We start from the raw sequence: 26464 nt of genomic DNA, 5'->3' as shown, positions 1-26464 counted from the left end.
AGAAACCTTAGGCTAAGGGGGAAAAGAAAAGCTATCTAGTTCTTTTCCAGAAAGCAGATGGGTTTTGAATATATATCAGGGCCTGATGAATCTCTATTGATCTCTGCTAGAGTGACCACTGTTCTCAAGGCCTCAACAAAACAAAACAAAATTTGTTTCTATACCCATATGGTAGGCAATGGTAGGCCAGGGCCCTGGGGAGGAATTGTTTTTAGTGGGCATTGCATACCCAACGTGGCAACATTTTTCTCACTAAATTGACAATAATTAATCAACAAAAATGTATTTAGTACCTATCGTGCCAGGTGCAAGCGCATTGACATGACCCTGAAGATATACTAATGAATAGAATTTAGAGGAAGAATAAAAGATGACTATAATAGCACCCACTATAATGAGTGAGAAAGAGGACAAGCAGTTAGTGAATGAAGACAAAGAGCAGTTAGAAATAGGAGAGCTTGAAAAATGTGGTATCTCCAAAGCCAAGGGAGGAAAGGGTATTCATTAAGAAGGGGTCAATGTCAATGCTGCAGAGAGGTCAGAGGACTAAAAAATTCCACTCGATTTGACAACTAGGAGCTTATTGATGACTTTCAAAACAGCAGTTTTAATGTAGTGACGGGATAGGACCCAAACAGAAGGGATTGATGAGAGGTGCAGACATTATGTATAGACAAGTTTTTCAAAAAGTCTGGCCACGAAGAGGAGAAAAGAGACTGAATGGGGTAAAAGAGTAGAGGGAAGGCTTTAAAGAATACACATACACATATACATTGTGTGTATATGTGTATGTGTGTGTGTATATGAATAGAGCACATTAGGAGACAAATGCTAAGGAACCATAAAGAAGAGAATTTGTGCTGTAGAAAGTTAAAAAAAAAGATGATTTCAAAAAGACATGGAAAATGATATGAACTGACTCACAATGAAGTGAGCAGAACCAAAAGAACAATTCATACGATAATATCAATATTATAAAAATGAACAATTTTGAGGACTTTGATAAACTAATGAAGAATAAGATTAGCAGAACCAGCAGAACAATTTAAAACACTTTAAAAATAATTTTGGGATAATTTGCTTGACTATGCATATTTATTACCAGAAATTTTCTTTTTTTAAATAGCGGTGGGAAGGAGAGATAGATATTTGTTAATTTTTTTAAAATACAGATATGGGAGGGAGCTCTACAGTTGTGAAATGGTGAGTAAATTTTAAGACAAGGTCACCATATTATTCATTTTACTTAGTTATAAATGACCTCTTGTGAAATGGGAGTAATCTGTAAATGTTTATAATGCAAAAATAAAACATAGCAATAAACTGAAAGTAAAAAAATACAGTAAAGAGAAAGGAAGAGATTGAAGATATATAAGAAAGATGATTTAGAAGCAAGGTTCTGAAGGATAGGGTACCTGTTAAGATCAAATTAGCCTTAGAAAAGAATGAGAGTATCTCTTTTCTGAGGCAGTTTGGTAAAAGCTTTAATATGAAAGTCCTAAGCCTTCAACCATGACTCATAGGAGGCTTAAGAAAATAGCTGTCTTGTAGTAGAGATGAAGATTCAAAATGATCCAAGACTTAGGAACTTTTAGAGTATCAGCTAATCAGCATATATTTATTGAGCCCTTATTTGTCTTGTTTTCAAGCGTCCAGAGGATACAAGGAAAAGTTCATAAAAATGTAGCAATGAAACACTTCATGTTCTTGACATCCAACCAGACTGGTTTTTCTGATTTGAGAACATTTCTCTGCTCATTACTTCTCCAAGAGTAAAATTTACTTCATGCTAATTGTTCATCACGACAGAAGTCTGAATGAGTATATGGTAAAGAAATGAGGTTGTATGGCATTACTTTATATGCTGTTATTTAACTTTTTAATGTTATGCATTTCAAACCTTTTGTTTCACAGGTGAGGAAACTGAGGCCCAGAGAAGTGAAATGATTTGTCACAAGGCCACACAGTAAGTAGCAGAGCTGATATTTAACCTTGAGTGTTTTCAAGTCTTATATTAAAACCTTACTGTGATGTCTCACTGTAGCATGGTGATGACTCTGAGTTCCTTAAAGATATGCCAGTAGAGTGTGCAAATCCTGTTGGTGTTGCCAAACTGGAAAAGGCTTCCAGTACCATATGCTTATGGTGTGCTTTGTCATCCAAGTGCCAGCTAAGATAAAGAGAGTGGTGTTGTTCGCTGGTAACTCTTGTGGAATTACAATCCACACTGGTGGAGGGAATATCTGTGTTGATGAAATCATAGATTTTTTGAAGTATAGAAATCTAAAGACTTCCAAATTTTGTGTGCTATTATGAAAATCTCCCTATTATAGAAGTATATGCATATGTATAAACATAGACATAGATACAGACACATAGACGTGGACTGCTTATGTATATCCCTGTAGTTAGATATTGAAGAAGGGTAGTCACAAAGGAGGAGAAATAGCAGCTGGGATACTCAGAACTTCTTATGAAACAAAAATAGAAGAAAAAAGTCAGTAGCAAAACCCATGGTTTTAAATGTCTAGTGACAAATACCCTAAGTTTAGGCAACAAATAAGAGGAATTTGAGGTCTTAATATAAGGAAGCAAATTTGACCTCACTTGTATCACTGATACTTAAGCATGGAGACAGAGGAAAGATAGGATTCCATGAAGTAAAGCAACCCAGGAAGGATCGGAGGTATTAAAAAATAAAATTCCAAGGACAAAAAGGGAAACTTTTAACAAGGAAGAAAAATGAAATTTATCTGAAAATACCAGTGTGGATATACAGAACTTACCATCTCAACTTAGATTTTAAAAAGAAATGTACAGAGGATGGAGGCAAGGCCAGGTCATATAAACATTAATGTGGTAGAACCCTTTAAAAATAATGGTAAAAATGTCGATGCTTGGAATGAGCTGAGGTTGGTACAGGAGTGTAAGGATGACAAAAAGATTTTTTAAGCTATGTTTGGAGAAAAAGTTGCATCAAAGAAAGGATGGGACCTTTGCTTGGAGGTGGATATGGTGGTGATAAATGGCAATAGAGAGAAGGTAAAGCTGCACAATTTTTGTGTTTCTGATTTCTCTGCAAAAGAATTACCTTTACATTGGAAATGACAGAATGAAAATGATCAACAGGGAATGGATGACCAAGATAAGAGATAGTAAGACAGAAACTAATTTCCCTTGATGAATTCAAGTCACTTGGCCCAGATGAAATGTATACCCAGATCCTGAAAGAACTGGCAGATGTAATTACTGAACCAATATTAGTGATGATCTGAAAGACCACTGGAAACAAGAGAGATGCCACAAGATTGGAGAAAGACAGATGTCCTGATTTTCAAAAAAAGAATGAGAATGGAGTGTCCAAACTATAGACCAATGAACTTGACTCATATAGATATACTTTACACATATACATATATGTTATTTCCTAGGAAAACTCTAGAATGGATCATTAAAGAGATAGTTGGTAAACATCTAGATAAGGAAGCAGTAATTATGAAGAGTCAGTATCGCTTCATCAAGAACAGGTTATGCTGAACTAACTTTATTTCATTTTTTGACAGGATTACTAAACTAATAGATAAGAATGCTATGGATATAGTTTACTTAGCAAAGTTTTAAATAAAATGTCTCATGCTATACTTTTAGAGAAAATGGGGAGTAATGGGTTATATGAAATTTAATTATATGGATTCAGAACTGGTTGGATGGCCAACTCAAAGAGTAATTGATAATTATTCAATGTCAAGTTGGCAGGGGGGTCTTCAGTAGAGTATTCCAGATATTTGTGCTTGGCTTGTGCTGTTTAAAATTTATATCAGTGACTTGGATAACAGCATAGATGACAGGCTTATCAAATTTGCAGATGATGCCAACCTGGGAGGGATGGCTAACACAGTGTATGACAGTGTTAGTACATGGAAGAATCTTGGGAGGCTGGAGAGAGCATGGGACTGAATATGACAAGATGAAATTTATTAGAAATAAATGGAAAGTCTTCCACTTGGGTCCAAAAATCAACTTCACAAAAATAAGATAGAAGAGGCATAGTTAGACAGCAGTGCTGAAAAAATTCTGAGGGTTGAAAGGGAGCCAAGACAGTGCAGTAGAGGCAACCCAATGAACTCTCTCAATATTACCCTCCAAGCAACATTAAAATAATGCCTCAAATCACATTTTGGAGTGGCAGAGCCAACAGAAGGGCAGGGTAAGAAGTTTTCTGACCTAAGAAAACTAAGGAGGTTGGCAGAAGTTTGTGACACTGGGGTGGAAGTCTGTTCAGAGACCATATACACATTGGCAGCAACAGTGACCACTGCAGCAGCAGCTTTGGGAACTGTCAGTCCAGAGGTGCTAAGGGTATAAAACAACTAGTCAGAAAGAGTTTACAGGGGACCTTTTTGCTGAAATTGGGTACAGCTGGCACTGATTGGTAACTCTACTGCCCATACACAGTTCTGGTTTGCAGTTCCAGAGTAGAGAGGAATGTTGGGGGTCAGTCATAAGATCAGGGGCCCTGGTCACAATTCTAAGGTAAAGAAGAGCACTAGCACTTGTGGTTACAGGTGAGCAGGGGCCTTTCCTGAGTAAAAACTAGGGCACAGACCAGGAGAGCAGTGACTCACACCTCTCCCAGAATCACATCACTTTGGAAGCACTAAAAACTTGAAGACCCCCAGAACTAGCTCTAAAAGCAGCATCACAAAAAGCCTGAAGCTTGGGATAGTGCCTCCCCACTTCCAGGTAAACAGAGCCCAACTTTAACACAAAATTCAAAGTCAAGAAATGGGCTGGAAAAAATGTGTAACCAACAAAAAAAAGAATTTGACCATGAAAAGCTACTATGGTGGTAGGGAAGACCAAGACATGAATTCAGGAGAAGACAACACTGTAAAAAATAGCTACAACCAAAGACTCAAAAATGCTAATTGGACCCAAATCCAGCAAAAATTCCTATAACAGTTAAATAGATGAGTGGTAGAGGAAAAATTGGGAAAAGAAATGAGAGTAACATAAGAAAATTAGGAAGAGGATTAACAGTATAGTAAAATACTAAAGAAAACAACACCTTAAAAAACAGAATTGGCCTAATAGTAAAAGAGGCACAAAAATTCTGAAGAGAACTCCTTAAAAAGCAGAATGGACCAAATTGAAAAGGAGGTATGAAAGTTCACTGGGGATTGAAATGGAGAACTTAAGAAACAGAAAGAAGAAAAACTTAAAAAACAGAATTAGCCGAATGGAAAAGGAAGTACAAAAGCTCACTAAAGAAAATAGTCCCTAGAAATTAGAATTAGACAAGTGGAAGCTAATGACTTCGTGAGACATCAAGGGAAAAAAAGTCAAAAGAATGAAAAAATAGAAGAAAATATGAAATATCTTATCAGAAAAACAACTGACCTGGAAAATAGATTGAGAAGAGATAATTTGAGAATTATTCAACCACCAGAAAGCCATAATCAAAGAAAGAAACTAGACATAATTTTTCAAAAAATTATCAAGGAAAACTGCCCAATATCTTAGATCCAGAGGTTAAAACAGAAATGGAACGAAATCACCAATCACTTCCTGAAAGAGATCCCAAAATGAAAACTACCAGGAATAGTATAGCCATATTCCAGAGCTCCCAGGTCAAAGAGAAACTATTTCAAGCAGCCAGAAGGAAACAATTGAAATATTGTGGAGCCACAGTCAGGATCACACAATAATTTAGTCGCTTCCACATTAAAGGAGTAGAGGGCTTGGAATATGATATTCCAGAAGACAAAGGAGTTAGGATTACAACCAAGAATAGCCTACCCAGAAAAATTGAGTATAATCCTAAAGAGGAAAAATGAGTATTTAATGAAATAAAGGACTTTCAAGCATTCCTGATGAAAAGATGAGAGCTGATAGAAAATTTGACATTCAAATACAAGACTCAAGAGAAGCATAGAAAAGTAAACATGGAAGAGAAATCATAACAGTTTCAATAAAGTTAAACTATTTACATTACTGCATGGGAGGATAATCTATGTAACTACTAAGAACTTTATGATTATTAGGGGAGTTAAAAGGAGTTTGCATAGATAGAGGTCAGATGTGGGCTGATTATGTTGGAATGATCTCCAAAAAAAATGAAGGGGTGAGTAAGAGGAATGCACTGGGAGACGGGGGGAGGGAGAGGTAGAATGGGGAAATTTTTCTCATGTAAAACAGGTATGCAAGGAAAAGTTTTTATAGAGGAGGGAAAAATAGGATAGCAGGCAATATTTGAACCTCACTCCCATCAGAATTGGTTCAAAGAAGGAAGAAGACATACACATACACACATACTCAGTTGTGTATAGACATGTAACTCCCCTAATAGGGAAATAGGAGGGGAAGGGAATAAGAGAAAGAGGGGGGATGATAAAAGGAGGCAGTGATTAGAAGCAAAATAGACTTTTGAGGCGGGACAGGATAAAAGGAGGAAATAAGAAATAAAAGAAAATGGGATGGAGGGAAATACACAGTTAGTAATCATAACTCTGAATGTGAATGGGACGAGTTCACCCATAAAATGGAAGCAGAGAGCAGAGTAGATTAGAAACCAGAATCCAACAATATGTTTTTTACAAGAGACACTCTTGAAACAGAAAGATACCTGTAGAATTAAAATAAGGAACTGGAGCAGACTCTAATATGCTTCAGCTGAAATAAAAAAAGTCAGGGCTAGCAATCATGATCTCAGACAAAACAAAAGCAAAAATAGACCTAATTAAAAGGGATAATGAAAGAAACTGCATTTTGAGAAAAGGTACCATAGCCAATGAAATAATATAAAAAAATTTTACAAGTTTCTCTGATAAAGGCCTCATTTCTCAAATGTATACTAAGCATAAACTGAGTCTAATTTATTAAAATAAGAGGCATTCCCCAATTGATAAATGGTCAAAGGATATAAACAGGCAGTTTTCAGAAAAAGAAATCAAAACCATTTATAGTAATATGAAAAAATGTTCTAAATCACTATTGATTAGAGAAAATAAAATTAAAACAACTTTGAGGTACACTACCTCGTATCTATCAGAAATGACAAATGCTGGAACGGATGAGGGGAAAATAGGTACACTAATGAACTGTTGGTGGCTTAGTGAACTGGTCGGACTATTTTAGAGAAAAATTTGGAACTAGGCCCAAAGAGCTATAAAACTATACGTACCCTTTGACCCAGAAATGTCACTACTAGGTTTGTATCCTAAATATATCAAAGAAAAAGGACATATCTCTCTCTCTCTCTCTCTCTCTCTCTCTCTCTCTCTCTCTCTCTCTCTCTCTTTCTCTCTCTCTCTCCACACACAAAATATTTATAGCAACTGTTTGTGTAGCAAAGAATTGAAAATCGAAGGGATGCTCATCAGTTGAGGAATGGCTAAACAACTTGTGATGTGATTATGATAGAGTACTGTTATGCTGTGGCAAATGATGGGGATAGTGGTTTCAGAAAAAAAAAAAACCGTGGTAAGACATATATGAACTGATCCAAAGTGAAGTGAGAAAAATCAGGAGATCATTGTGCACAGTAACAGCAATGTTGTAATGATTTTCAACTGCAAAAGAATTGGCCACTCTGATCAATATAATGATCTAAGACAATTCACATATATGTGTGTATATGTATATGTGAGTATTTATATATTCATATGAGCCTGGTATGGATAAAGCCATAACTATGGCAAGCCTTTGGAAGATGCCTGCCATCCCAAAGGTGTCTTGTCAAAAGGTGTAAGAAACAGACTTAATTAATTTCTTAGTGATTTAAAACATAGTTGAATCTTTAACAGGAAATCTGAATCATATAGCCCCTGTTTGGTTGAGTACTTTTCTTTTACTTCAGAGTTTTTTATTAGTGTCATTTTATGAGTACCAGGGACATTGTGCTTCCTTTCTTAGAGGGTTTATATGCCCCATTCTAGGTGTAGGAACAATATATCCTATAAGGGATAACAGTTTATTGTGTGCAGCAGAAAAAAAATATTAGGTGCATTTCTTTAGCACTAAGAGGATTCAGTCCTTACTTTTAAAAGATCTTTTCTTTGATTTTGTTTTACTCACCTATAAAAGGTCAACTGGAGTGCCACCTGAATATAAGCATCTGGGCTGGTCCTTTGTTTCTTAATGAACTCTTTCCCAAAGTATTCAAACTTATAAACAGTGAAGTCAAGATTCTTCACTATCCTGAGAATAAAAAGAAAATTATTTTTTAACATAAAATATTATTTATATTTTCAATTCTTCAACATACATATCAATACTACATCACAGGGGCAGCTAGGTGCCACAGTGGATAGAGCGCTGGCCCTGAAGTCAGGAGGACCTGAGTTCAAATGTGGCCTCAGACCAAAAACTTGACACTTACTAGCTGTGTGACCCTGGGCAAGTCACTTAACCCCAGTTGCCTAAAAAAAAAATACTACATCACACACTCTAACATCTCAGTCCTCATGACTTTGTCTGTCCCTCTACCTCATTTATAGATACCTATAGAGAGAGATGGCTCTACCTTTGATTTTGCCATCACCTATAAGTGTTCTACTTCCATGTTCATAAACTCCAAAATTCCTTTATCTCAAAAGTACATGAACTTAAAAATTTTTGGGTAAACATAGTTAGATATAATTGGTTTCCTTTATAATCTCATGTGATTTATTTTATGTATTTGAAAACAGTATTTTGAGGAGTCCATAGGCTTCACCAGACTGCTAATGGGTCCATTACACAGAAAAAGTTAATGACTTTTGCTTTATGTGATCATAATATTTTATCATTTCATCTTTCTTTCTACCTTATAATCCCTAACCCTGTTCTACTATTCTCACCAAGACCTCCAATCACCCTACTACTCAATTTTCCCCAGGCTATGATCCCAATTCATTTGTGAAACAATTCCAGTCTATACTATCCTCTACACTCAAATCTGCTGTCCCCTTGTCCTGAGGTGATTATGCTTATTAAACCTGAATCTTGATTTATTTCCACCACCCACTACCTTCAATCCTATTCACTTGCTGTCATACAAGGCTGGAGAAAATCACAATACTGTGCTGACTGGATCTATTATAAATTTATATTACATAGTCTCAACTGGGATTTCGCTGCAGCAAGGCAATGATTTCTCACTTCCGTAATTAATTCACTATTTCATTTGCTACAGTGACCATTCCAAACCTTTTCATCCTTCCTGAAGCTTCCCATGGCACTACCTCCCCTAACCATTCTGGCCGAGAACCTTATTTCATATATAAATGAAAAACTTGAGGTCTAATTCTAAGAGCTCCCTTTCCCCCTGTCCTCTTCATCTGTCATCACTCAGATGACTTCTCTTGCTATCCCCTTCTTTGCTCCTATCTCGTGAAAAGGTAGCTCTTCTCCTTGCCTAGGCAAATCATTCTACTTAAATAAGTCACCCCATTCCTTCCTGCTTCTCCAGCAGACTGCCCTCTCTGTTATTTCTGCTTTCTCACTAACTTTGAATCTCTCCCAAGCTCCTGGCTGCTTACCTGCTACCTTCAAACATACCCATTTCTCCTCCCTCTTAGAAAATTCACTTGATCCAACCATACTTGCTAGCTAGCATCCTATATCTCATCTCTGTGGCCAGTCTTCTTGAGAAAGCTGTCTACATTAGGTGCCTCCACTTCTATGCTTCTCATTTGATTTTAACTCCTTTTATAGTCTGGCTTCTGATTATATATTTCAAGCGAAACTGCTCTTCCCAAAGTTACCAATGATCTCATAATTGCTATGTCCGAGTACTTTTTCTCAGTCTCATCCTTCATGACTTCTTCAGCCTTTGACACTGCTGTGATCACCCTTTTCTCCTGGATAGTCTCTCTTTCTGTCTAGTGACACTGTTCTCTCCTGGTTCTTCTCGTCTAACTGGTCCTCCTCAGTCTCCTTTGCTAGATCTTTGTCCAGGTCATGCCCATTATGTCACTGTCCCCAAAGCTCCGTTCTGGGCTCTCTTGCCTTTTCCCTTTGTATTGTCTTGCTTGATAATCTCAGGAGTTCCCATGAATTTAATTATCATCTCTACTCAGATGGTACACAGATCCATTCTCTCTCCTAAACTCTAGTTTTACATCATCAACTGATTTTTGTGTATCTTAAACTAAAGATTATTGAGGTCAGGGACTGTGTTTTTACCTTTTGTTGTATTCTCAAAGTTTAGCATGGAGCCTGGTACATAACAAGTATTTAATAATACTTGTTGAGTGGCTAAATTCAGTGAGTATTTATTAAGTACCTGTTATAGGCCTACTTGATCTTGTACAGGATGATAGATGATATAATCTCTGCTTAAGGAGTTGACACGTTTGTCAGGGAGTCAACATGTACACGTGTGCAACATTCTATCTCCTGTTTCAACCACAAATGGCCAGCCTCTCTCTCCCTACTTCCTCCCCCGCCCCATTCCTGAAATGCTTATGGCCCTCATCTCTGTCTTGGAGGACACCTAGCTTATTTTAAAGCATAGCTCAGATGCTACCTTTTCATGATTCTGCTAAATGATAGTGTTGTCTCCCTCTTAAAATTACTTTGTATTTACTTCTCTGTTTTTTGTTGAGTTGTTTCAGTCACATCCAACTCTTTGTGACCCCACTTTGGAGTTTTCTTGGCAAAGATATTAGAGCAATTTGCCATTTCCTTCTTCAGCTCATTTTACAGATGAGGAACTGAAGCAAACAGGGTTAAGTGACTTGCCCAGGGTCACACAGCTAGTGGGTGTTCAAGGCCAGATTTGAACTCAAGAAGATGAGTCTTCTTGATTTTAAGCCCAGTGCTTAAAATTATATTGTGCCACCTAGCTGCCCTGTTCTTTGTTTACCTGTTTTATTTCCTCAGTGTCTGCTCTGAGTATGAACTGAATATGAAATAAGTATATCTTATACCCAGAGGTATGCTGGTAAATGTCTTAACAATTTGCTTTCTTAACAACAACAACAACTAACAGTACACACACCCACTTAAAAATCTGATCTGCATTATTAACATTTTCTCCATCACTTTCTTAAGTCTAGAAATCAGCAGAATAATAAATCAAGTATTGATTTTCATCATTTGCCAATTTCTGAGGTCCAAGTGCTCTCACTGAAAATTTAACAATTGACTTTTGAGCTCTGGTACGAGCTGACACCAGCACACCCCATGTTAGATTGCATAGTACAGATTATCAGTGTTATTAGAGTTCAGAGAACTGATCAGTGTGGGCAGGAGTAATCAGAGAAGGAGGGAATTTGAATCAGCAGATAAAATATTTCATCTGAAAATAAAATTTCAGTAAGTATTCACAACATATGAATAGGATTAAAACATGATTTATGCTCCTTAAGAAAATGTAATGATATTACATTCAACATCTATTTCTGATTATTTTTTGCAATGCAGTAATCCAGTTCCTGGAAAAAACATGAAAAATAATCATTATCAAATAAAAGGTTACATTAAAACTTGAACTGGAGACTATGCCCTGGAGGTTTCCAGAGTGTCTACCGTGGACCCTGCCTCATCTGGTTCACTATTTAAGGCAGACCCCAGGTGTGCTGCACTCTATTCCCTACTCCCTGGCTTTTTTTCCAACTACTTTGCTGGGCCTTTATCATTGGTTATAAAATTAGGATCAAATTCATTGGGACATTGCTTCTAGAAGTAACTTTTTCGGTAAAAGTGCTCCTTCATTTCAAAGAGGACCAATGGACTTGCTTGTGAATTGGATTTAAGTGAGGCACAGTTGCACAAAGTCATCAGCTTATCTCTCTTCCAGAGAGAGTCACCAAAGTCAGTGACAGGACAGAAGTCAAGATGATGGGCAATGGCCCAGGACACAGTGGATCACATTTGTGTCTTTAATGTCTAACCAAGCTCTAAGCCTTCCAGAGTGCCTCCAGAGTAGCCTTTGGAACACATTGTTCTCTTCCATCTATGCCCTCAGGGGAAGTCTTCACATGCAAATGGGAGGTTGGAGGGAAGGGAGTCTTCTTGTATCTTGTATTGGGGTTAAGTGACTTGCCCAGGGTCACACAGCTAGTAAGTGTCAAGTGTTTGGTCTGAGGCCACATTTGAACTCAGGTGCTCCTGACTTCAGGGACGTGGTATATCCACTGTGCCACCTAGCTGTCCCTTGTATCTCTCCTTTTAAGCCATGCTTGCTCTTTATAATTTTGCAGCATTCACTTTTTGGTTGATTTTTTAAAAATTTGGTTATTTTTGGTTGTTCTTCCCATTTATGTTGTTATAGTCATTGTGCATATTGTTTTCATGGCCTTGCTTGCTTCATCTGCATCAGTTCATGTAGATCTTTTCCATGCTGCTCTGTATTCATCACATTCATCATTTCTTACAGCACAATAACATTCCATTACATTCATGTACCACAATTTGTTTAGCCATTTCGCAGTCAATGGACATCTAATTTGTTTTCTCTTCTTTACTATCACAAAAAATGGGGCTGTAAATATTTTGGTGTATATAGGGGACTTTATTCTTATCAATGGCCTCTGGGTTAAAGAGTATGGACATTTAGTCACTTTACTTGCATAGTTCCAAATTGATTTCCAAAATGGTTGTACTGATTCATAGTTACTCCAGTGTACTAGTGTGCCTGTCTTCCCACAAACCCTCTAGCACTGACTTATTGTCATCTTTTGTTGTAGTGAAACCTCACAATTGTTTTTAGTGATTTGGAGCTTTCTTTCATATGGTTATTAATAGTTTGTAATTCTTTTGAAAACTTTCTTCATATCTTTGGGCCACTTATCAATTGGGGAGTAGATTTTGTTCATATATATATGTATATAGATAACATATATGTGTGTTTATGTATTATATGTATATATGTTTGTTATTTGTTTATAAATCTTGGGTACCAAAGCCATCAAGAAAATCTGCTACAAAGATTTTCTCCCCACTTAACCTTCTCATCCTAGGTGTATTAATTTTGTCTGTGCAGAAACTTTTCAGTTTTGCTTATCAAAGTTATCTATTTTATCTTTTGTAATTGCATCTTTTATTTGGTTAAGAATGCATATCCTACCTGTAACTGTGAGAAATATATGATTTGCTTCTTTTTCTAATTTTTTATAGTATGATTTTTAATATTGAGGTCATGTATCTATTTAGAATGTGTTTTGAAATACAATGTAAAGGGGCAGCTAGGTGGCGCGGTGGATAGAGCATCGGCCCTGAAGTCAGGAGTACCTGAGTTCAAATCCAGCCTCAGACCAAACATTTGACACTTACTAGCTGTGTGACCCTGGGCAAGTCACTTAACCCCAATTGCCTAAAAAGGAAAAAAAAAGAAAGAAATACAATGTAAGGTGTTGGCCTAAGCTTAATTTCTAACTTTCCAGTTTTGCCAATAGTTTTTATTAAATAGAGAGTTTTGTCCTAAGTAATTTATATTTTCTGGTTTATTGAATTCTGGGTTATTGAGTTACATTGTTTCTGATTCTCCCTTGTCTAGTCTGTTTCATTGGTCTACCTCTATTTTTAAACTAGTACTAGATGTTTTTTGATGATAGCTGCTTTATGATATAGTTTGAGGTCTGGAAATGCTAGTCCCCTTTAACTCCTACCTTTTTATAATTTCCTTTAATATTCTAGAATCTCAGAGGTAGGGAACCTGCTTCCTTGAGGCCACATGTGGTCTTCTAGGTCCTTGGGTGCAGTCTTTTGACTGAGCCCAAGTTTTATAGAATAAATCCTTTTATTAAAGGGATTTATTCTATGAAGTTTGGATTTAGTTAAGGGCCTCACTTGAGGACCTAGAGGGTCACACGTGGCCTCAAGGCTGCAAGTTCCCCACATCTGATCTAGATCTATATATTTTTTTCAGAAGAATTTTGTTATTGGCAATTTGTCAAATTTTATAAAATATTCTTTTAGTAATTTGATTAATATGGTATTAAAAAGTGTAGCTTTACTTTGGTAGTATCACCATTTTTGTTATATTGGCACATCCCAACAACGAGCACTGAGTGTTCCTCCAGGTGTATAAGTTGTTCTTTATTTCTTTAAGGAGCACGCTGTGATTGAATCCAAACTCAGTGTTTTGTATGCTTTGGCAGATTGGTCCCCAGATGAGTTATACATTTTGTAGTTATTTGGAATGGCCTTTATAGTTCTGTTATTACATCTGGGATCTTATTATTATTATATGCAAATGCTTTTGATTTTTGAGGGTTTACCTTGTAGCCTGCAACTTTGTTGAAGCTATTAATTGTCTCAAAGCCTTGTTCAAATTCTCCTTAACTATTCTACTCTGTTCCTTTGAACTCCTTTAGTTCTTATTGTCCGTGTCGTTTATTTTGTTAACAAATCATGCAACAAAATCATATTTTGTTCAGTCCTGTACTGTTACTCAACTATTGCATGTGTCTTCATTTTGTCCCCCAAACAGATTAAAAGTTTCCATAAGTTATAGTTCTTCCTGTAATAATGGGCATAGGGGCAGCTAGGTGGCGCAGTGGATAGAGGATCGGCCCTGAAGTCAGGAGTACCTGAGTTCAAATCTGGCCATAGATCAAAACACTTGACACTTACTAGCTGTGTGACCCTGGGCAAGTCACTTAACCCCAATTGCCTAAAAATAATAATAATAATAATAATAATAATAGGCATAAGACTAGACACATAGTAGGCACTCAGTAAAGACTTATCAAATGAATTAATTTTAATCAGTAACAACCATACCATCTTTTGGAAGAATGGCGTGACTCAGAATTCCACAACAGAGTGGGAAAGTATCTTGTAATTTTCCACTGAGTCATAAAGTCACAGAATTTCAGAGCTGAAAGAAACTGTAGACATACATAAACTTGTGTTGAAGTCCCGTTAAAGCCTGCTGTGGTTCACTCCCTTTCTGGGGTGTTAAGTTACCCTTGTAAATTTAAGCAAATTGGAATAGCTTGGATTCAAATAACCTATTCAAACTATCTGCTTATAACTCCTTCTGAATTCAGTGAATCATGTTTCCCAGATGTTTCCTCAGATGAAACCTGCTTTAAAAAAATCCCAAAACAACAACCCCCCCCTTTTGTGTTTTATGTAAATGATGGCTACTTTAGCACACTTATTTCCTCATGTGTTATAACTCATCTTTGATTTGACTGAATTAACATGAAGAGAACACAATGGTGAGAAGGGCTGTAACAGTAATATTTGGGGACTTCCAAAATTGCTCAAACCAAGAGGCTAAAAAACTCAATGAGGCTATATAGAATAATCACCCTAAGGAAACCCAAAGGTCTTCCCTACCGTTGAAGTGTGTCTGCTGAGGAGGCCAGGTGTCCCTGAATTTCTGGGGAACATTTCCATCTCAGTCTTCTGGGAGCAGGAAGCTCACTGACAGAATCAGCTCTAACTAGCTTCTTTGAGCTCTCCTTCCTGTAAGTGCAGAGACAGATATCTTGAGTTCTAATCTTTAATGAATTGGTTAATAGCTCCCCTGTATTTCCTTGCTTTCTGGAGTTATTGTTATGGTTGTTGCCTATATTTGCAAGCTCAGAGTGGTTTTGTTGCTAAAAGTCTTTCCCAGAATTTTCCTTCCATTTCATGGAAGACATATATAAACTGTGGAATTTTTAACCATAAAATTCTGTCCAAAATATCCATGTCAATTTAAACACAGTGAGCCTGGTTTAATTTTTTTCATCATAAGATTCATAGATGGATGACTGCCCCTATTGTTTAAGGAGATTTGAGGAAGTCTACAGCCAGATCAGAGAATCTTTTTTTCTAGAAAAGGCCACTGACTCCTAGGGAAACCCAACTGAGAGCCCTGTAGAAATCAACACACACACACACACACACACACACACACACACACGCACACACACACACACACCGTTTGGTTTTTAGAGAAACATAAAACACTATGTTTATCTGCTTTTGAAGTCATGAACAGTGAATCACACAATTTTGAATTTTAAGGCAGCTTAGGATGTTGTCTTACCCAATTGCCTGAATAATGCAAGTTTTTCTCTGCAACAATGCTGACCTAAAATGTCACTGAGCCCCTGCTTGAGCACCTCCAGTGATGGGGAAACCACTACCTCCCGAGCAACCTATTCCATTTTCAGATGGTTCTAATGGTTAGGAAGTTCTTCCTTTTGATGAACTGAAATAAACTTCCTACTAACTCCCACCCATAGCTTCCTTCGAACACTTCACCATAAGCTAACACCTGATTACATTTAGCAGATACAGCAAGAAATAAAATAGAGCTCTGTTGTATGTTGTGCTGCTGATAACATTTCAAAAATGCCAATCTTTCTATCACCTGGCAGATGATCTTCAGGAAGAGCTATGACTTGACAATTCAATGCTATGTGGCAAAGCTGAGGATGAGCTTAGCTGAAGTTTTCTAGACTGATCCTCAGAGTACTCACATGCAGCCCATAACTGGGCCCACACTTAGAGCCTCTGGAGTTTGGTTTGTATTCCCTTAGCATAGCTTTTTGGGTCACTTTCATGGCATGATGGCATACAGGAGCTGTGGTCTTTCAATCAGCTGCCAAAGTAATTTTCATAAATTAGGGGTCTGACTCTGTCGCTTTTCTACTCAGTAAACTCCAATGATTCCCTTCTGTCTCTAGGACCAAGTATAAGCTCCTCTATTTGGCTTTCAAAGCCCTTTAAAAGGTGGCCCCAGCCTATCTTCTTTTCTAACCTTATATATTATACCCCTTCCTACACTTTGCAAAAGGCTGGCCTTTTGGCTCATGCATGGCATTCCAGCTTCTTTCTCTGTGCTTTTGCCCAGCTTATTCCCCATGGCTGGAATGCACTCCCTCTTCACCCCTGCTTCTTAGCATCCCTAGTTTCCTTCAAAATTTGCTTAAGTGACACCTTCTACATAAAGCTTCTCTTGATCCCCACAGCAGATAATCTTCATTTTCCAATTTGTCTGATATTTATTTTTCACCTATTTTATATATACTTTTTTTATACATGTTATCTCCCCAGAGAGAATATAAACTCATTGACAGAAGGGACTGCTGAAGTTTTGTCTTTGGGTCTCCAAAAGTCCTGGAAATGGCAGTACCTTTCAGACTACTGGTTCTACTTCTAGCCCATCCCTCAAAGCTATCATCTGGAAAAACAACTCCTGTGGAGAAAGGGCCACCCATCCCTATCAACTGGGTACCCTGAGGGAGAGACAGGAGGCCAAACATAATAGGCAAGTCAAACCACTGCCACCACCTTGATTTCCATTTCCCCTTGGGCTATGATGGAGGCAGCCTAAGACTGAGTCCAGGAGCCTTGGGAATGGCAGTGCCCTCCCCACTCCCAAACCACCAGACCTGGTTTCTAGACCAGCCCCCTACAGCCATCTTGGACTAAAGGAATCACTGTGGAGAGGAGGCACACCTTCCTCATCACCACCATCAGCTTCTGCTGGCCAAATGCTGCCAAATAGGCAGAGAGGCACAAGAGCCTTAGGAGTGGCAACACCTCCCAGACCACCAGTCCTGCCATCATCTGGGGAAGCAACTCATATGGACAAGGGACCAGCCATCTCCACCAACTGCCAAGCAGATGCCACGTACAGGGCAGCCACACTGGCCTGGCTGAAGCACCATGGCCCCCTGAGGGAGAAAGAGGAGACGTGTTCCAGACAAGTGAAACCACCACCACCATGACCACTGTCTCCTCTTAGACCTTGATGGGAACTACCTTGAAGGACCCTGAACACAAGAGCCTTGGGAAGAGCGCTGCTTCCAGCCCAGTGCCCTCAGCCACTATCCTGAGCAGCTACTACCCCTGTGGAGATGCTCCTACAGGAGCTACAGCCACACCTACTGAAGACCCAGAAAGGAAAGTCCTTGGCCCTGTCAAGTGGTTCAACATCAGAACTGATGTGATTTTATCAGTGGAAATGACATTAAAGAACAGGCATTAACTGCCTGCTCTGCTGCTATATCCCAAGGATCATGGGAGTTTTTCATCTGACCTGCAGCTGAATGTGCAGTCTTCCCCCATTAGAATGCAAAGTACTCTGAGAGCTCCATACTCTTCATAAGACAGTCCCTGCTCTCAAGGAGCTCACATTTTAATTTGTATTTGTATTTGGATCCTGAGGCTTAGCACAGTGCTTTGGACGGTGTTTAACAAAAGCTTTTTTCATTCATTCATTCATTCATTTCATTCATTCATTCATTCATTCATTCATTCAGTACCTACCTAGCCCAGTGCCTGGCCCATAGAAGGTGATTAATAAAGCCTTTCGATTGATTTGTTAATAGACTTTAAATTCACTTTATCTTACTGTCTCAAGCCCACTTTGCCGCTGCTCAGCCAACCATGTCACACTGCCTTCTCAGCAGCAGTCACCTCCAATTTGTCCGCAACTCAAGCTTCCACAGCTGTGACCCTGGGTGGACTTTGATTGGTGAACATATACTTGATGTTGCCCGTTTTGGGCCTGCTTCACCACCTCCTAACCATTTCTCTTCCTCTACTCTTTCTCAAGTCCAGCTCTGGGAACAGTTACCCAATCATATTGCCATTCCTGGAAAGGATATGTCTTCTGACTCTAATCACCGATCCCTCTGACTTGCCTGCCCAGGAAGCTCATCCCTAGCCGTCTGTCCCCAAATGTGTTATTTTTTCTTATTAGAATGTAAGCTCTTAAGGAGAGTAACTATCTTGCTTGCTTGTGTTTGTATCTATGGTGCTTAATGCTGTTACTGGCACATAAGTTCTTAATAAATGCTTTTCACTCATGCCTGTCATTAATTCATTCATAGGGTATTACTAATAATAATTTGTATTTTGTGTATCATCTTAAGGTTTACAAAGTGCATTCTTCACAACAATCTGTGAAGTAATTAGCAGGAGCTTTATCACCCATTTTACACTTGAGGAAACTGAGGCTTAGAGAGATTAAGTGACTTGCCTATGGTCATACAGCTTGCCAGTTTTAGAGCCAGCATTTTAACCAAGGTATTCTGATTTTTTTGTATCTGGCATCCTGTGCTGTTTCCACTATACTGGCCTCTTAAGAGACAACAATAGAAGAGGCAATGAGACAATGGGGCAATAAAGAGATGCAGAAAAAGAAACAAATGACAAACTGTTTCTCAGAGAAAAACAAGTGTACAGTGACACACAAGGAATAAAATAAGCCAAGAGTTTTGAGGACAGAACCAGAGAGTACTTTGTTGACCACCTCTGATTCCCTGAACTGTGTGTTCTTACACCCCCTCTGCTCCTCCCACACACTTGGGCTTTCAAAGGAGACTCCTGGGTCATATTAATGGAAAAAGAGGGTAGAAGAGAAACCAAAAGTGCTGTTCAGTTGGCCTCTGCCTTCCTAAAGGAAATGTAGCCACGTCTCATGGCCAGGAAGAAAGATGGATCCACAAAGAACTGTTGTCATCCACAACTGCCTCATTTGGAAACATCCTGGCGAGAGAGATCTTAAACCTTCTTACTTCCAATTCAATCCAATTCAGTAAGCATTTAGCTCACATTTACTATGTAAAAAGGTACTAGGGATACAACTACAAAACAAATAGCTTCTGACTCCAAGTAGGTTGCATTCTAGGTCCTATGAGCACTGAAAGTCTGATTTTTAGCAAATAGTCTGGGGCAGGAAACAGACTCTCCCAAAGATTAACCAACACCTATTTCAAAAAGGTACTTGAAACACTTTACAAGTTCTTATTTCTCTGAAGCCATTCATTTTGTCGTGTCTTATAGCACAATAGTATTCCATTACCTTAATTTACTACTGTTTGTTTCATTGGTCCATGATTGATGAGCACCACCCTCCCTTATATATACAGTAACAATAAATTGTTTTGAGAACAACTTGGCGAGAATGAGTTATTTTGACTATTATAAATACCTAGATTAACTATAAGGGATATATGAAGAAAGATGCTGTATGTATCCAGAGAAAGAACTGATAAAGAGAAGTATGTATAAAATGCTTTTACTGAGATATATATATATATATATATATACACACACACACACTTATTTGTGTGTAATGGTGGCTGTCTCTAGGGTGGAGTGGGGGAGGGAAGAAAAAAGGAAAAGAGAAATTTACATGGTAAATTTGTTGTATATTTAAAAAGAATAGCAAGTTGTACACAGTAGATGTGCAGTTTCGTGTATAATTGTCTTTTTTATTATGCTGTTATGGAAATGCTTGTTTTATTCCATAAATTAAAAATAAAATAAAATTAAAAAAATATAAAAATGGACAACTTTGAAAGACTTATTCTGGTTAGTGTAATGAGTGGCATGACTCTGGCAGAGTAATGATGAAGAAGGTGATGGACTCAGTATGCAGAATGAGACATGCATTTGTGGACATAGTCAATATGGGAATTTGGTGGTTTTGTGTGTGTATATGTATATACACACATATATACATTTCTGTACATATACATATGTGTATATATGTATGTATACAAACAAAACCTTCATGACATATATGTAATATTATATATTATGTTACAAATGTTTTGTTTTTCTTTTTTCCTTCTCAGTAGGGGTAGAGAGAGGTGAAAGAAAAGAAATACTTCTTAATTAAAAAATAAAATAAAATTACCTTAAACACTTTATTTCCTTTGGAAGCATGAACAATAGCTTTTAAAATGGTAAAAATTTTAGGGAAGGCATCTTTAATGAAAAGGAAACCCTCTTTTCTTGGAGGTGACCACCATTAGTGAGTAATCCCAAAAGACAATAATGAAAAAATAGACCTTGTATTTCAGCAGAACCTTTGTTTTGAGATACTCTGTAATAAAGTGGCATTTCTAGTATATTTTGGGTGGAGTAATTATAGGACCATAGATATAATTTTTATTTGCTTCAAGCACATGATCAATAAATTCTTAATGATTTATGGATGGCTGAAGCATGTTATGAAGCAAGTAGTTTATCATTACTTCTTCTGTGGAGAGAAGAGTATAGCCAAGGCATGAGGGCAGGGTTGGAGTAGGGGAGAAAAGGAGAAGGAAGAAGGAATTCTGGTGAGAGGCTGGGACAGGAGAAGATGCCACACTATGATTTACCCTCCCATGATGGCTGCTATAGCTTGTGCTGTCCTGCACAAAAGTTCTGAAGGGAATTTTCAGGATTTGTGGGGAGCTTTTTATTTAGGGACATCTATGAAACATTATTGTGGCTACTTGTTTTGCTGATCAGATAATTTTTGAGCACTCTGGTAACTTTTGGGTGCATATGTTTGAATGAATGTTTAAATAATAGAAATAAAATCTCTAGATAAACTTATTTTATGGCCTAGAGGGTTTGGAAGAGGGAGAGGAATGTTCTTTTTGCGGCATTTGGTAGGGGAGGGGGTTCAGAAAGGACGTAGATACAGTGGGGACTCATGCTCAGGACTATAGATCATTAGAAACATTCTAGACTGTTAAAGTTACAATGGACTGCTTAAAAGGAATATGATGTTTCTTTTATTTCTTCTGCAGAGTTTTGGAGGATGGAATAATATATGTATGTTCTGTGTTGGACCCTGCCCTCTTGGGTAAAGGAGAGAATGATGACATAGGCAGCAAGCAAGCAGGCAATGATCTCCTGGAATTGGTGAGCAGAGTAGTAGGTGGTGGTGGTTAAATGTGTGTAGTGGATTTTAAATTAGACCAATTGGCTAAAGCCTGAGAGACCAAAAGTTGCACATAAGCAATAGAACTAGGAAAAAGAAAAAAACAGGATCTCCAGGATCAAGAGGAAAGTAACTACAGGCTCTGGTTGACAGTGGTCGTGAGGTGAAAGCCATGGAACTGAACCTGGTGAGAAGTTTTGATGACCAGTTAGATTAGAATAGAATTTTGAAGATTATGAGTTGCCCAGTTTTGCACTGAGCAGATAATTTTGGTGGCTATTCCAAGATTCTTTATACTCATTATATTATTTATGGATTAATTTCATTTCTTATGCATAAATCCTTGTAAAACTCAATTGGATGTCAGAATATATGCCAAAAGATAGAGAAGAGAGACAGGTATCACAGAGAGGACATTAAGAAAGAACTGAAAGCCATTTCAGGGTTGTAAGAGTGGGGATCAGAGTATAGTGCAGACCACTGAGCTCCCAGCTTCTCAGGGCTTAAGTTACTAGTGAAGGTAGCTTCAAGTACATACTTTTCCTCCTCATCAGAACTAGAAAGGTAGAAATAAGATTTCCTTTCCCATAGGAGCCATACATTCTCACCTTACATCTGTGTCTTATAATCCCCAGTTTGTTTCAAAGTTAAGCTTACATGTCATCTACTGCATGAGATCTTTCCTGATTCTCCCTAGCTGGTGTTTTTGTTCCCCTAACTTACTTTATATTTATGTTGTATATCTAACCACTTGGGGGAGCTTGTGAATGAGTTTAAGCCCTAGAAACTTCACTGGGTTGTGATGGTGGAGTCATTTTGCCAACTGCACATTCACAGTTGAACTGCCTTTACTGCTAGATGTGCAGCATCCTCACTATCCTCTCTCCTCAGAGGTTAGGTTTTGCAGCGTGTCAGGAAAGTCTTAAATCATTCTCATTGAAATGCCAGTTTTTATTTCCCCATAATATATTGTTTCTGGCTTGCTTCATCATTTACCCCAAAGTAAGGAAATCAAGCGTGTATTTCAGATAATTTTGCAAGGCTTGAGAAAGTTGAACATTCCTCCTCACTTTTTACTCCTCTTGGCTCAGCCTCTAATTCAGCTCAGCTGAACAAATGTCTGATCTCTGAAAGGATAACCTAACTCCCTTACCCCACCTATTCTCATCTATAGATCTGCACATTAAGTAAAATATGATAAACACCCCGGGTCATTTTGTTGTTGACCAACAGTTTTTTTTTATCATAGGTAATGTCTTAAAGCAGGAAATAAACATGTAGGAAAAGAACTCAACTTCCAACTCAGGCTGCCTCCCAAATAATCTCTTATACATAGTTGATGCCTTCATTGCTAGGCTACTGTGTTTGTGTGTCATGTTCACTATTTCCCTTTCCCTCTGAGATGAGATTTTGAAACATGGAGAAGAAGCTCTAAGTCACTCTCACAAAAACAGTGTTTTTTATTTCCGCATGACAAAATGCTTTTGGTTTGCTGCCTCTTTTTCCTAAAAGGGAAGGAATCAAAGGATATCTCAAGTACTTTTACAAAGCTTGCAAAAGTCCAACACTGCCCACTCTTCCCACGGTTGCTCCACTTGGCTCAACCTCCAATTCAGCCCAGGAAACAAATGTTTCTCATCTCTGAAAGAGGAAGTCCTCTCTTCTCTCTAATTTATATAAAATCTGTGATTAACGACTACATTTGTTGCTAGTCAACAGTTTTATTACTGATATATCTTAATGTTTAGACAGAAATGAAAAGAAGGCAGGGGAGAGGGTTCTCTGTCTATCCTCCTATCTCAGCTTTGATGAGCAAGGCAGATTCAGTCCAGGACTTTCTTGGAATGTCTTCATTATCCTCACTGCAGATCATTGATCCTTCCAGCAGCTGCTTGCAATGGCTCCCAGTGACTTCCCTGCTATGGTTTCTGCCTTCTTTCCCCACAAGCCCCTTAAAGGTACTTTGTCTCAGGTCAAATCCAAGGCCACTGGAACTCGGGGAAATGCTGGGGAAAACCCATTAAGCAGCTGGCAGCAATCTGACTCTCGCTCCTGACAATTCATGACCCCCAAAGATGGGATATGTTATGCACATAAACACACATATATCTGCATACATATATATATGTATGTATACATCTGTATATACTTGTATTTACTTATATGTATAATGTATATGCTTATGTGTATGTATGATATCTCCTCTGATACAGTGTAACTCTTTGAGAGTAGGGATTGCTTTGTTTGTATCTTGGTATGCCCAGAAGCTTGGAGTGTGGTAGATGCTCAATAAATGTTTGCTGATTGATTGATTTTCTCATAAATCTATGTCTAGCGATGTCACTCCAGTTGACCTCAAAAGCAGAAATTAAATTCATCCCTATTAAATTTAAATATTAGCTCTTGCTCAGCATTCTAGCCTGTTCAGATTTTTGGGGCCCTAAATTTTTGTAGCTATCACTTTTTACTCAAGGTAAAATGAAAATTGGATATTTTCCATCTTTGTCTTCTTCATCCTAAGCTACTGAAAAAGATATTGTTTAGAATAAAGTCCTAAAGCATTCAATTAGACACTTCTTATGAGGTTGATATTAATCCATTAATTAGCATTTTTTTGGGTCAGTTGTTCAGTCAGCCAAATCTACCGGACTGAACTTTATGCCAGTCCACCTCTCTCCATCTTGTCCACAAAGATGTCAAAAGTGATTTTGTCAAATGCCTTGAAGAAATTCAGTTATATGAAGTCCATACCATTTGTCCGATCTACCAGTCTAATGATCCTGTCAAAATAGTAGATGACATTTCACTTTCTAAGTGCTTATAAACCATATTTTAATAATCCATTGGAGGATTTTTTTTTCATAGACAGGACAGTCAAACTTACTAGCTAGAACTGGCAGAGTAGACTTTCTTCTTTTTGAAAATTGGGACAATACTTGACCATCTCTGGTCCTGCAGCATCTTTTCCATTCTCTATGATTATTCAAAGCCTAATTTTCCTATTTTACAGATGAAAAACTGAGGTCCAGAGAGCCCAAAGCCAAACAGTTAGTCAGATGTATTGAGCTTCAGTATTCAGAACAGCAAAGTGACTTGTTTCTAGCAAAACTTTTTGGCAAAAACATTTAACTGTTAAGCCAGTGGTGAAGGGGCACACATGTTGAGCTTCCTGCTACTAAGAAAATATTAAGGCAATGCAGAATTTTGAAATAATAAAAGAAATTAAGATAGACCCACTGTTTGTTGCTCAAGCAACTGTGTTAATTACATTAGAATCGACTTATTTTGAACAAGAAAGAACTCCTTAATTTCCTATGTTTTAACAGCATAATTTAATTTAAGTCACTCCAATGGTTTCAGTGATGTTTTGTTTGCTCCTTTTCCCCAGAAATGTGAAATTTGTCCTCTAAAGGAGGAATGTTATTTTGTACAACTTTCTCATTATAATTTCCCTTGTACCTTTCATCTTATTTTTTCATTTATCTCATGATCATAGAATCTTTAGAACTGGAGAGCACCTTAAAAATCATCTTGTACAGCCCTCTCCTTTTATGTCACATACACCTAGGATAGAGTTCAGGATCTAAGTCTTGTGACTCCAAATCCAGGCTAACAGTCTCTCTCCATTGCACCAAGCTACTTGATACATTAGATGTGTCCTGTACAATACCTAAAACATTGTTTGTATTTAATACATATTAAACAACATTAACAACTTAAAATCTACCACCCCAACCCCAATATTTAACTCCATACTAAGTATAAATTGGTATTGTAGGACATCACAACTCTTCTTTTGTCAAGAAGGATACAATTAAGTTGTCAAATTTAGGAATCCTGTGTCAAATCTACGTAAGAGAATAGGATCATTGATTCTCACAGTTGGAAGGGACCTCAGAGGCCATGTAATCTAACCTGTTCCTGAATAGATCTCCACTGCACAACATTCCAAACCAAGGGCCTTCTAGCTTTTGCTAGAAAACCTCTACTAAGGCAGAACCAACCTCCCAAGATAGCCCATTCCATTTTTGGATAGGTCTAATTGTTAGAAAGTTTTTTCCCTCCTTATATTAAGTCTAATTTTACACCCATTTTCAGAGTCTAGCCTAGTGCTTTGTGTATGCCAGGCATTTAATATTCGTTAAATTGAATTGAACTACCCCTAGCTATGCCTTTTGGGGCTAAGGAAAACAAATCCAATCCTTCTTCCTCCACAAACCTTTCAAATACTTGATTTCAATTCGGTAAGACGAGTATTTATTAAGCTCCTAAAACATGCTAGATGCTGTGCTAGGTCTGAAGGTGCCTGTGCTGTTCATGCCCAGCAAAATAGGACCTTATTTGTCCAAGGAAAAGGGAGGCTTTGGCTATTCCAATACTGAGATCAATATGATAAAAGCTGGGGATCTTAAATAGAATAGCTGCAAATAACAATTTTTGGGACTTGGGCAAATGGTACAAAATTCACCTCAAATCATCTTTTTTAATAAGCTGAGGGTTGCAGGACAAAGGCCACACAGGAACTTAACTTGGGATTTGGTCCATCTGGTAGATTCTCATTTTAATCACTTGTTCTTCTAACTAGGTGCAAAGCTTAGTTGTTTCTCTGCTGCTAAAGAATGGCAAATACCACCCACTGTATCTAAATATTAGTAACCAGACACAAAACTCCAGCTACCCCAACCTAGTTGCTGCTCTTACTTCAGACAATCTTCTAGACCAAGAAAGCATGAACCAGAGAGGGCCACTCTGAATTTAGAGAGGGTAAGTGAAGATAATTTAGTAAGTCAACAAATACCTGCTATGTGCCCAGCCCTGGGCTAGGCTGTGTCATTTGCGTATTTGTTTTGGGGGTAGGATGGC

At 37.9% G+C, this 26464-nt stretch overlaps 1 protein-coding gene across 1 annotated transcript in view; it reads right to left on the bottom strand.

Annotated features, from left to right (window-relative positions):
* Positions 1-26464, bottom strand: part of CHAT (choline O-acetyltransferase) — a 101021-nt gene that overhangs the window by 8085 nt on the left and 66472 nt on the right. The window contains exons 10-11 of the mRNA XM_020996744.1: positions 15277-15405; positions 8077-8199 (exon numbers count right to left, since the gene is read on the bottom strand). Of these exons, the coding sequence (XP_020852403.1) occupies positions 8077-8199; positions 15277-15405 (252 nt within the window). The remainder of the gene's footprint in view (positions 1-8076; positions 8200-15276; positions 15406-26464) is intronic.

Source organism: Phascolarctos cinereus, unplaced genomic scaffold (genome assembly GCF_003287225.1).
Source record: "Phascolarctos cinereus isolate Bilbo 61053 unplaced genomic scaffold, phaCin_HiC Scaffold_3;HRSCAF=262, whole genome shotgun sequence".
Taxonomy (NCBI): Eukaryota; Metazoa; Chordata; class Mammalia; order Diprotodontia; family Phascolarctidae; genus Phascolarctos; species Phascolarctos cinereus.
The sequence above is the reverse complement of the archived record's forward strand: the minus strand, read 5'-3'. Positions and strand labels throughout refer to the sequence as shown.